Source organism: Ranitomeya imitator, chromosome 6 (genome assembly GCF_032444005.1).
Source record: "Ranitomeya imitator isolate aRanImi1 chromosome 6, aRanImi1.pri, whole genome shotgun sequence".
Lineage (NCBI taxonomy): Eukaryota > Metazoa > Chordata > Amphibia > Anura > Dendrobatidae > Ranitomeya > Ranitomeya imitator.
This window is the reverse complement of record NC_091287.1, coordinates 57,849,136-57,863,506: the sequence shown is the minus strand read 5'-3', so window position 1 is coordinate 57,863,506 and position 14,371 is coordinate 57,849,136. Positions and strand designations below refer to the sequence as shown.

At 48.1% G+C, this 14,371-nt stretch overlaps 1 protein-coding gene across 1 annotated transcript in view; it reads right to left on the bottom strand.

Moving 5' to 3' along the window:
* Positions 1–13,224, bottom strand: part of PITRM1 (pitrilysin metallopeptidase 1) — a 99,392-nt gene extending 86,168 nt beyond the window's left edge. Inside the window, exon 1 of the mRNA XM_069729693.1 lies at positions 13,023–13,224. Coding sequence (XP_069585794.1) covers positions 13,023–13,057 — 35 coding nt within the window. The 5' untranslated portion in view covers positions 13,058–13,224. The remainder of the gene's footprint in view (positions 1–13,022) is intronic.
* Positions 13,225–14,371: the final 1,147 nt, after the last annotated feature.

Sequence of the window (14,371 nt, the reverse complement as noted above, 5' to 3'; positions counted from 1 at the left end):
AGATGCTGTGTTAGCCATACTGGTTCAGTATGCCTTCAATTTAGAATAAATCCCCAACAGTGTCACCAGCAAAGCACCCCCACACCATCACACCTCCTCCTCCATGCTTCACAGTGGGAACCAGGCATGTAGAGTCCATCCGTTCACCTTTTCTGCGTCGCACAAACACACGGTGGTTGGAACCAAAGATCTCAAATTTGGACTCATCAGACCAAAGCACAGATTTCCACTGGTCTTATGTCCATTCCTTGTGTTCTTTAACCCAATCAAGTCTCTTCTGCTTGTTGCCTGTCCTTAGCAGTGGTTTCCTAGCAGCTATTTTACCATGAAGGCCTGCTGCACAAAGTCTCCTCTTAACAGTTGTTGTAGAGATGTGTCTGCTGTTAGAATTCTGTGTGGCATTGACCTGGTCTCTAATCTGAGCTGCTATTAACCTGCGATTTCTGAGGCTGGTGATTCGGATAAACTTATCCTCAGAAGCAGAGGGACTCTTGGTCTTCCTTTCCTGGGGCGGACCTCATGTGAGCCAGTTTCTTTGTAGCGCTTGTTGATTTTTGCCACTGCACTTGGGGACACTTTCAAAGTTTTCCCAATTTTTCAGACTGACGGACCTTCAATTCTTAAAGTAATGATGACCACTCGTTTTTCTTTACTTTACTGCTTTTTTCTTGCCATAATACAAATTCTAACAGTCTATTCAGTAGGACTATCAGCTGTGTATCCACCAGACTTCTGCACAACACAACTGATGGTCCCAACACCATTTATAAGGCAAGAAATCCCACTTATTAAACCTGACAGGGCACACCTGTTAAGTGAAAACCATTCCCGGTGACTACCTCTTGAAGCTCATCAAGAGAATGCCAAGAGTGTGCAAAGAAGTCAACAAAGCAAAAGGTGGCTACTATGATGAACCTAGAATATAAGACATAATTTAAGTTGTTTCACACTTTTTGTTAAGTATATAATTCCACATGTGTTAATTCATAGTTTTGATGCCTTCAGTGTGAATGTACAATTTTCATAGTCATGAAAATACAGAAAAATCTTTAAATGAGAAGGCGTGTCCAAATTTTTGGTCTGTACTGTACCAGACATGCCATGGTAAGGAGACTTATAGGCTGTGCAATGTTCCTCTGGGAAACTAAATATGCAAATTTTCAAGCATGTCTGTTTCCATAAGGAGAAACGAAACATTACACCCCAGGTTTTTATCCCAAGTCATGTGGGCAACCTTGTTAAAGGGTGGATAATGATTTTTCGGGTTGCTACTTCCAATAGGTGGCACTAGACTTCAAGTCCTCTTCTGCTCTGAAGACACGATTTGCCTATGTCTATTTATGACTGGTACACAGAGCAAGGCATCATGTGGCCAGGTCTTGGCGCCTTTAGCTCGGAGAGGTCATTGACGGTACAGCCGTGAGATACACATCACTAGGTCTCACATATTTCACAACCGGCAAAATCGTTCTGACATGTTGAATTTCAATATCTCCAATCCTTTATTTTTTCATTTTCCCCACGGAGTATGTATGTATGGGAAGAATAGTCGCTAAATCTTGTGGTAGAAGGGTTCCCTTAGCTGCACACGGAGGTAGACACGTGATCACTGCGGCTTTAAGAACTTCCTTTGGTTTATTGTAGGCAGCATAAAAACAAGGTGTAGTAAAGAAAATACAGCCCTCTGGGCAAAACAGGAAAGCAAAACCAAAATGGTGGCAGAATAGTCCTTTTGTGAACGGGGTTCAGGGTCACAAGTCCATGCAGCACTCTCCTGCAGTGCTCCTTCTCCAGGTGCACACACTGAACACAAAGCTCTTGCCTTCAGCCATTTAAGCCCAGATCTTGTGACTCCTCAACCACGTGACTGATCACAAGACTGTGACCTCACCAAGGTCCTGTCAACACCCAGCGGTGCTGGCTCTGTATGTGGAGATATGGGGGGGGGGGGGGGGGAAGACACTCTCCCACCCGCTCCATGAATGTCCCCCTAATAAACACCCCTCAATATATGTTAACTTAACCCTCACAACACTTACTGTGCTGGAGGAAAGAAATCTCTGGATTTTATATCACTGACGACATTAGGCGTAGTGAAACATACAGTTGTGCTCAAAAGTTTACATACCCCGGCAGAGTTTTTGCTTTCTTGGCCTTTTTTCACAGAATGTGAACTCATGGTTAGTGGATAGGTGAAGCCATTTATTGCCTAACGACTGTGTTTTCTCTTTTTAGAATCATGACAAAAATTCTGCAGGGGTATGTAAACATTTGAGCACAACTGTATCTCCCTTCTATTACATTATATATACCCTATCAAAAGGTATACAGCCATGTGATGGGTTGTACATTCACATGACCGCAGCTGCTAGTCACTGGCCTCAGCCTCGCTGTATCTACAGTACAATCATTGCTTTGGAGGGCAGTTATTTAATTCACAGAGACTGGAAGGGACCTGAAGAAGAGCAGGAAACTAGAGAAGTGACCCTCCAGCTGGATGGCACCAAACAGCCCCTCTAACTGATGTTTGCAGTATAAAAACACAACTCATGGCCTATTAAAATCCTAGGGTACCCCTTTAATAATACACTGCTCAAAAAAAAAAATAAAAGGAACACAAACAACAGAATATAACTCCAAGTAAATCAAACTTCTGTGAAATCAAACTGTCCACTTAGGAAGCAACACTGTTTGATAATCAATTCCACATGCTGTTGTGCAAACGGAATAGACAACAGATGGAAATTATTGGCAATTATCAAGACACTCAATGAAGGAGTGGTTCTGCAGGTGGGGACCACAGACCACATCTCAGTACCAATGCTTTCTGGCTGATGTTTTGGTCACTTTTGAATGTTGGTTGTGCTTTCACACTCGTGGTAGCACGAGGTGGACTCTACAACCCACACAAGTGGCTCAGGTAGTGCAGCTCATCCAGGATGGCACATCAATGCAAGCTGTGGCAAGAAGGTTTGCTGTGTCTGTCAGCGTAGTGTCCAGAGGCTGGAGGCACTACCAGGAGACAGGCTAGTACACCAGGAGACGTGGAGGGGGCCGTAGGAGGGCAACAACCTAGCAGCAGGGCTGCTACCTCAGCCTTTGTGCAAGGAAGAACAGGAGGAGCACTGCCAGAGAACTGCAAAATGACCTCCAGCAGGCAGCAAATGTGCATGTGTCTGCACAAACGGTTAGAAACCGACTCCATGAGGATGGTCTGAGTGCCCGACGTCCACAGATGGGGGGGTGTGCTCACAGCCCAACACCATGCAGGATGCTTGGGATTTGCCACAGAACACCAGGATTGGCAAATTTGCCACTGATGCCCTGTGCTTTTCACAGATGAAAGCAGGTTGACACTGAGCACATGTGACAGAGTCTGGAGATGCCGTGAAGAGCGAACTGCTGCCTGCAACATCCTTCAGCATGACCGGTTTGGCAGTGCGTCAGTAATGGTGTGGGGTGGCATTTCTTTGGAGTGCCGCACAGCCCTCCTGTGCCCGCCAGAGGTAGCCTCACTGCCATTAGATACCCAGATGAGATCCTCAGACCCCTTGTGAGACCATATGCTGGTGCGGTTGGCCCTGGGTTCCTCCTAATGCAGGACAATGCCAGACCTCATGTGGCTGGAGTGTGTCAGCAGTTCCTGCAATATGAAGGCATTGAAGCTATGGACTGGCCCGCCAATTCCCCAGACTTGAATCCAATTGAACACATCTGGGACATCATGTCTCGAACCATCCAGCAACGTCACGTTGCACCACAGACTGTCCAGGAGTTGGCGGATGCTTTGGTCCAGGTCTGGGAGGAGATCCCTCAGGAGACCATCCATCGCCTTATCAGGAGCATGCCCAGGCGTTGTAGGGAGGTCATACAGGCACGTGGAGGCCACACACACTAATGAGCATCATTTCCTTGTCTTAAGGCATTTCCACTGAAGTTGGATCAGCCTGTAATTTGATTTTCCACTTTGATTTTGAGTATCATTCCAACTCCAGACCTCCATGGGATATTCATTTTGATTTACATTAATAATTGTTATGTTTTATTGTTCTGAATACATTCCACTATGCAATGAATAAAAATTTGCAACTGGAATATTTCCTTCAGAGATATCTAGGATGTGAGATTTTACTGTTCCTTTTATTTTTTTCAGCAGAGTATAAAAAAAAACGCTGTCCACCTGCGAATCCCACCAGATGTAAGGACATGGTCTCACACTTTATATCCACAAGGAAATGCACGATTGAGACAGGAGAGCCGCGGCCACACCACACTGGGAGCACAGGGTCAAAAGCGGCCATTGGGATTATTCACAAGCAAAACAGTCACATGTGAACAATCCAAGCAGCCACGGTGAGAGAAGCCGTCCGGTCGCCTGAGTAATTGTACAAGGAAGAAAAGGCTCCTCCTAAAGCCTCTTTGGAGCAGTGGTTATTTGTCGGGGACAGGACCCCGGCTCCCCGGAGGGGACAGACCTACAGGTCTGAAGGACTACAGAGCCCAGAGCTGACACTAGTGAACTATAAGTCCCAGCAACTCAAGCCACTGACAGACAGAAGGACGTGACTGTACACTACGGTCACACTGCCGGACAAACACGGGTCACCTCACAAAGACTGCACTCCCCAGACATGACAGCAGTAACGCCAAAAAGCGCTCACTACACAGCGCCGCACACACACGTATATAACCCTGTACACACAGCGCCGCACACACACGGCCGTACACACACGTATATAACCCTGTACACACAGCGCCGCACACACACACGTGTATAACCCTTGTGGTGCGGTTACAGCCAGGGGGCGCTGTGTGTGCACTTCAAGATGCGCTTGGAGGCATAAATGTGATGAGACAAAGTCCGGCAGGAGTGTAAATGGCCGGTGTGTGTGTTGCAGAGGAAGACACTCTGCGCTGTCAGTCTGAAGTTTGGTTGGTCTGCTGGGACCTGTAGTCCCACAAGTAATTGTGTAGTTCTAATGGGAGATTGGCAGGGCTAGTTATCAGAGATGGGAGGGTCAGACTAGCCACACACACCCACCCAGGGGAGTGGTTACAGGTATGTAATGTGACCAGGGTGTGGGTCACATGTTCCTGTGTATGGATCTGTTTGGTCCATGTGCACGGTCGGTGTTGCGGTCTCCTGGCATTGGAGAAGTCCTGCAAGCACCTGAGACCGTGGACCTGATGTACGGTCAGTATTGGATTGTCCTGGAAGCACTGAGATCCGTGAGTCCTGCAATAGTCTGGGTGTTGGATTGTCCTGAAGTGGGCTGGAGTCCTGGAAGCACTGCTGAGGCTATGGACTGAATGCTCGAGGGTATTGGATTGTCCTGGGATGGGCTGGAGTCCTGCAAGCACCTGGTAAGAGTGTGAGCCCTGGAATGGTCAGAGTGTTGGATTGTCCGCGGATGGACTGGAGTCCTGTAAGCACTTGGTAAGATCATGGACTGATGGCCAGTGTGTTGGAAGTGCCTGTGAATGGACTTCCTGGAAGCGCATGGAAAGGCTGCATCTGCAGAGCCTGGGACGGTTTCTGTGTTGGGGAAGCTACAGTTCCTACTGTGGGTCTGGACTATCCGAGGTGCCCTGGTCACAAGGACGGTGATCCCAGTGAGGCAGTTTCCCTGTGAACCAGCACTGGCAGGAGTCAGTGTGTGGAGCCAGAGCTCCTGTAAGGTAACTCCAGATAACAAGGGGTTACGGGCAGTCACGGATCTGCCATTGGAACAGACTATCGGTGGTTAATGTGTTCCGTTAATATAAATGATGAACGGTTTGTGTTATGGTTTGTGATGTTTAATAAACCAGAATAGACTGTTTTTGTGGAAAAATTGTGCTTGTATGTGTTATTCCCGTGCAAAGCGAGTGTCTCCCCAAGACCCGAAGTAAGGGAAACACTACACCCTGTACACACAGCTCCGCGCACACACACATATATAACCCCGTACACACACGTATATAACCCCGTACACACGGCTCCGCGCACACACGTATATAACCCCGTACACACAGCTCCGCACACACACGTATATAACACTGTACACACAGCTCCGCACACACACGTATATAACCCTGTACACACAGCTCCGCACACACATGTATATAACCCCGTACACACACACACATATAACCCCGTACACACAGCTCCGCACACACACGTATATAACCCCGTACACACACGTATTTAACCCTGTACACACACAGCTCCGCACACACACGTATATAACCCTGTACACACAGCTCCGCACACACACGTATATAACCCCGTACACACACGTAAATAACCCTGTACACACAGCGCCGTACACACACGTACAGTGGGGCAAAAAAGTATTTAGTCAGTCAGCAATAGTGCAAGTTCCACCACTTAAAAAGATGAGAGGCGTCTGTAATTTACATCATAGGTAGACCTCAACTATGGGAGACAAACTGAGAAAAAAAAATCCAGAAAATCACATTGTCTGTTTTTTTAACATTTTATTTGCATATTATGGTGGAAAATAAGTATTTGGTCAGAAACAAAATTTAATCTCAATACTTTGTAATATATCCTTTGTTGGCAATGACAGAGGTCAAACGTTTTCTGTAAGTCTTCACAAGGTTGCCACACACTGTTGTTGGTATGTTGGCCCATTCCTCCATGCAGATCTCCTCTAGAGCAGTGATGTTTTTGGCTTTTCGCTTGGCAACACGGACTTTCAACTCCCTCCAAAGGTTTTCTATAGGGTTGAGATCTGGAGACTGGCTAGGCCACTCCAGGACCTTGAAATGCTTCTTACAAAGCCACTCCTTCGTTGCCCTGGCGGTGTGCTTTGGATCATTGTCATGTTGAAAGACCCAGCCACGTTTCATCTTCAATGCCCTTGCTGATGGAAGGAGGTTTGCACTCAAAATCTCACGATACATGGCCCCATTCATTCTTTCATGTACCCGGATCAGTCGTCCTGGCCCCTTTGCAGAGAAACAGCCCCAAAGCATGATGTTTCCACCACCATGCTTTACAGTAGGTATGGTGTTTGATGGATGCAACTCAGTATTCTTTTTCCTCCAAACACGACAAGTTGTGTTTCTACCAAACAGTTCCAGTTTGGTTTCATCAGACCATAGGACATTCTCCCAAAACTCCTCTGGATCATCCAAATGCTCTCTAGCAAACTTCAGACGGGCCCGGACATGTACTAGCTTAAGCAGTGGGACACGTCTGGCACTGCAGGATCTGAGTCCATGGTGGCGTAGTGTGTTACTTATGGTAGGCCTTGTTACATTGATCCCAGCTCTCTGCAGTTCATTCACTAGGTCCCCCCGCGTGGTTCTGGGATTTTTGCTCACCGTTCTTGTGATCATTCTGACCCCACGGGGTGGGATTTTGCGTGGAGCCCCAGATCGAGGGAGATTATCAGTGGTCTTGTATGTCTTCCATTTTCTAATTATTGCTCCCACTGTTGATTTCTTCACTCCAAGCTGGTTGGCTATTGCAGATTTAGTCTTCCCAGCCTGGTGCAGGGCTACAATTTTGTTTCTGGTGTCCTTCATAGCTCTTTGGTCTTCACCATAGTGGAGTTTGAAGTCAGACTGTTTGAGGGTGTGCACAGGTGTCTTTTTATACTGATAACAAGTTTAAACAGGTGCCATTACTACAGGTAATGAGTGGAGGAAAGAGGAGACTCTTAAAGAAGAAGTTACAGGTCTGTGAGAGCCAGAAATCTTGATTGTTTGTTTCTAACCAAATACTTATTTTCCACCATAATATGCAAATAAAATGTTAAAAAAAACAGACAATGTGATTTTCTGGATTTTTTTTTCTCAGTTTGTCTCCCATAGTTGAGGTCTACCTATGATGTAAATTACAGACGCCTCTCATCTTTTTAAGTGGTGGAACTTGCACTATTGCTGACTGACTAATTACTTTTTTGCCCCACTGTATATAACCCTGTACACACAGCTCCGCACACACACGTATCTAACCCTGTACACACAGCTCCGCACACACACGTATCTAACCCTGTACACACACGTATCTAACCCTGTACACACAGCTCCGCACACACACACGTATCTAACCCTGTACACACAGCTGCGCACACACACGTATCTAACCCTGTACACACAGCTGCGCACACACACACGTATCTAACCCTGTACACACAGCTGCGCACACACACACGTATCTAACCCTGTACACACAGCTCCGCACACACACACGTATCTAACCCTGTACACACAGCTCCGCACACACACACGTATCTAACCCTGTACACACAGCTCCGCACACACACACGTATCTAACCCTGTACACACAGCTCCGCACACACACGTATCTAACCCTGTACACACAGCTCCGCACACACACACGTATCTAACCCTGTACACACAGCTCCGCACACACGTATATAACCCTGTACACACAGCACACACATATACATAACCATGTACACACAGCTCCGCACACACACGTATATAACCCCGTACACACAGCACCGCACACACACGTATATAACCCCGTACACACAGCACCGCACATACGTATATATCCCTGTACACACAGCACCGCACATACGTATATATCCCTGTACACACAGCTCCGCACACACGTATATAACCCTGTACACACAGCTCCGCACACACGTATATAACCCCGTACACACGTATATAACCCCGTACACACAGCACCGCACATACGTATATATCCCTGTACACACAGCACCGCACACACGTATATAACCCCGTACACACAGCACCGCACACACACGTATATAACCCTGTACACACACACATATATATAACCCCGTACACACAGCTCAGCGCACACACGTATATAACCCTGTACACACAGCTCCGCACACACACGTATATAACCCTGTACACACACACATATATATATAACCCTGTACACACAGCGCCGCACACACACGTATATAACCCTGTACACACGTATATAACCCCGTACACACAGCTCCGCACACACACGTATATAACCCTGTACACACACACATATATATATAACCCTGTACACACAGCGCCGCACACACACGTATATAACCCCGTACACACGTATATAACCCCGTACACACAGCTCCGCACACACACGTATATAACCCCATACACACAGCTCCGCACACACGTATATAACCCCATACACACAGCTCCGCACACACGTATATAACCCTGTACACACAGCTCCGCACACACGTATATAACCCTGTAGACACAGCACACACATATACATAACCATGTACACACAGCTCCGCACACACACGTATATAACCCCGTACACACAGCACCGCACACACGTATATAACCCCATACACACAGCACCGCACATACGTATATATCCCTGTACACACAGCACCGCACATACGTATATATCCCTGTACACACAGCTCCGCACACACGTATATAACCCTGTACACACAGCTCCGCACACACGTATATAACCCCGTACACACGTATATAACCCCGTACACACAGCACCGCACATACGTATATATCCCTGTACACACAGCACCGCACACACGTATATAACCCCGTACACACAGCACCGCACACACACACACGTATATAACCCTGTACACACACACATATATATAACCCCGTACACACAGCTCAGCGCACACACGTATATAACCCTGTACACACAGCTCCGCACACACACGTATATAACCCTGTACACACACACATATATATAACCCTGTACACACAGCTCCGCACACACACGTATATAACCCTGTACACACAGCGCCGTACACACACGTATCTAACCCTGTACACACAGCTCCGCACACACACGTATATAACCCTGTACACACAGCGCCGCACACACACGTATCTAACCCTGTACACACAGCTCCGCACACACACGTATATAACCCCGTACACACAGCTCCGCACACACGTATATAACCCCGTACACACAGCTCCGCACACACACGTATATAACCCTGTACACACAGCTCCGCACACACACGTATCTAACCCTGTACACACAGCTCCGCACACACACGTATCTAACCCTGTACACACAGCTCCGCACACACACGTATCTAACCCTGTACACACAGCTCCGCACACACAGCTCCGCGCACACACAGCTCCGCACACACACGTATATAACCCGTACACACAGCGCCGCACACACACGTATATAACCCTGTACACACAGCGCCGCACACACACGTATCTAACCCTGTACACACAGCTCCGCACACACACGTATATAACCCTGTACACACAGCGCCGCACACACACGTATCTAACCCCGTACACACAGCTCCGCACACACACGTATATAACCCCGTACACACAGCTCCGCACACACACGTATATAACCCTGTACACACAGCTCCGCACACACACGTATATAACCCTGTACACACAGCTCCGCACACACGTATATAACCCCGTACACACAGCTCCGCACACACACGTATATAACCCTGTACACACAGCTCCGCACACACGTATATAACCCCGTACACACAGCACCGCACATACGTATATAACCCTGTACACACAGCTCCGCACACACGTATATAACCCCGTACACACAGCTCCGCACACACACGTATATAACCCCATACACACAGCTCCGCACACACGTATATAACCCTGTACACACAGCTCCGCACACACGTATATAACCCTGTACACACAGCACACACACACACGTATATAACCCCGTACACACAGCACCGCACACACACGTATATAACCCCGTACACACAGCACCGCACATACGTATATATCCCTGTACACACAGCACCGCACATACGTATATATCCCTGTACACACAGCTCCGCACACACGTATATAACCCTGTACACACAGCTCCGCACACACGTATATAACCCCGTACACACGTATATAACCCCGTACACACAGCACCGCACATACGTATATATCCCTGTACACAGCACCGCACACACGTATATAACCCCGTACACACAGCACCGCACACACACGTATATAACCCTGTACACACACACATATATATAACCCCGTACACACAGCTCAGCGCACACACGTATATAACCCTGTACACACAGCTCCGCACACACACGTATATAACCCTGTACACACACACACGTATCTAACCCTGTACGCACAGCTCCGCACACACACGTATCTAACCCTGTACACACACGTATATAACCCTGTACACACAGCTCCGCACACACACGTATCTAACCCTGTACACACAGCTCCGCACACACACGTATATAACCCCGTACACACAGCTCCGCACACACGTATATAACCCCGTACACACAGCTCCGCACACACACGTATATATCCCTGTACACACAGCTCCGCACACACATATCTAACCCTGTACACACAGCTCCGCACACACGTATATAACCCCGTACACACACGTATATATCCCTGTACACACAGCTCCGCACACATGTATCTAACCCTGTACACACAGCTCCGCACACACACGTATATAACCCCGTACACACAGCTCCGCACACACGTATCTAACCCTGTACACACAGCTCCGCACATACGTATATAACCCCGTACACACAGCACCGCACATACGTATATAACCCTGTACACACAGCTCCGCACACACACGTATATAACCCCATACACACAGCTCCGCACACACGTATATAACCCTGTACACACAGCTCCGCACACACGTATATAACCCTGTACACACAGCACACACACACACGTATATAACCCCGTACACAGAGCACCGCACACACACGTATATAACCCCGTACACACAGCTCCGCACACACGTATATAACCCCGTACACACAGCTCCGCACACACACGTATATAACCCCGTACACACAGCTCCGCACACACGTATATAACCCCGTACACACAGCTCCGCACACACACGTATATATCCCTGTACACACAGCTCCGCACACACGTATCTAACCCTGTACACACAGCTCCGCACACACGTATATAACCCCGTACACACACGTATATATCCCTGTACACACAGCTCCGCACACATGTATCTAACCCTGTACACACAGCTCCGCACACACACGTATATAACCCCGTACACACAGCTCCGCACACACGTATATAACCCCGTACACACAGCTCCGCACACACACGTATATAACCCTGTACACACAGCTCCGCACACACGTATCTAACCCTGTACACACAGCTCCGCACACACACGTATATAACCCTGTACACACAGCTCCGCACATACGTATATAACCCCGTACACACAGCTCCGCACATACGTATATAACCCCGTACACACAGCACCGCACATACGTATATAACCCTGTACACACAGCACCGCACATACGTATATAACCCTGTACACACAGCTCCGCACATACGTATATAACCCCGTACACACAGCTCCGCACATACGTATATAACCCCGTACACACAGCACCGCACATACGTATATAACCCTGTACACACAGCTCCGCACACACGTATATAACCCCGTACACACAGCTCCGTACACACAGCACCGCACATACGTATATATCCCTGTACACACAGCTCCGCACACACACGTATATAACCCTGTACACACGGCTCCGCACACACGTATATAACCCTGTACACACGGCTCCGCACACACGTATATAACCCTGTACACACAGCACCGCACACACGTATATATCCCTGTACACACAGCTCCGCACACACGTATATAACCCTGTACACACAGCACCGCACACACGTATATAACCCTGTACACACAGCACCGCACATACGTATATATCCCTGTACACACAGCTCCGCACACACGTATATAACCCTGTACACACAGCTCCGCACACACGTATATAACCCTGTACACACGGCTCCGCACACACGTATATAACCCTGTACACACAGCACCGCACACACGTATATATCCCTGTACACACAGCTCCGCACACACGTATATAACCCTGTACACACAGCACACACGTATATAACCCTGTACACACAGCACCGCACATACGTATATATCCCTGTACACACAGCTCCGCACACACGTATATAACCCTGTACACACAGCACACACATACCGGCTCAGCAGCCGCCCGGCTCTGCTCTGCCTCATGTCTTCTCCGTACCCGGCCGGCAGCCGGTGAGGTCAGAGCGGTTTACAGCAGGTCACATGACACCGGCAGGAAGAGGCGGGGCTTATCGCTGATACAGAATAGATGACGTACTGAAAGGGAGACAGCAAGAGGTTCCGGCAGAGAACTAAGTGCGGGGGGCGGAGCCGAGAGAACAACACGTGTCACGGTGCGAGAGCTGGAGAATGGGGGATGGGGAAATCTGACAAAAGCCTGAGGGGGAGCCTGTGGGAGGGAACAATGGGGAGGAGCCTGTGAGGGGGCAGATATGGGGAGGAGCCTGTGAGGGGGAGACATGGGGAGGAGCCTGTGAGGGGGGAAAATGGGGAGGAGCCTGTGAGCAGCAGTGATGTGGGGGATGTGATGTGGGGAATGTGCAGGGATGTGCGGTGATTGGATTGGCTATTGGATTAATAATGGATAGGTGTCATAATTGACGCCTCTCCATTATTAATCTGGCTTAATGTCACCTTACAATAGCAAGGTGGCATTAACCCTTCATTACCCCATATCCCACCGCTACACGGGAATGGGAAGAGAGTGGCCAAGTGCCAGAATAGGCGCATCTTCCAGATGTGCCTTTTCTGGGGTGGCTGGGGGCAGATGTTTTTAGCCGGGGGGGGGGGGGGGGCAATAACCGTGGACCCTCTCCAGGCTATTAATATCTGCCCTCAGTCACTAGCAGATAAAATTGCGCAGGAGCCCACGCCATTTTTTTCCGTGAATTAATCCTTTAGTTTAACCCATACAGCTCCCAAATTTTGCACACACACACTAACAAATATTAGTGAGGGATATATAAAACTACAACGGATATGCAATGGTTTACTGTATGTAGACCAGGCCTCATATCCTGTCAGGTTCAGTAATGATTTAGCAAAAGCCGGCAATTGGATTGCTGGCTTTTCTGCTATCTAGCTCTGTATGAAATATATATATTATATTATATTTGTTTGTTTTCACAAATATTTGAGCCCATGGATCCATTATATGTCCATTTTGCAAGCTGGCGAGAAAATCTCGCCATACGGATGACACACGGATACTTTTTTGTATCCTCGCATTGCACACGGATCACTGTTCATGAAACATTTGCGTGATTCTCGTCTGTGGAAAATGGACCCCCTTTTTTTTTATATGTTGTGTGTGACGCCGGCCTAATGTTAAAACTCTGGCTAGTGTCAGAATTAGAAAAGGAACAGCACTGACGTGCAAAACCATTGGTTCTGCAAAGCAGGGGTCCAGCGGCTTAGGCTGCTTTCACACATCAGTTTTTTGCCGTCAGTCAAAATCCG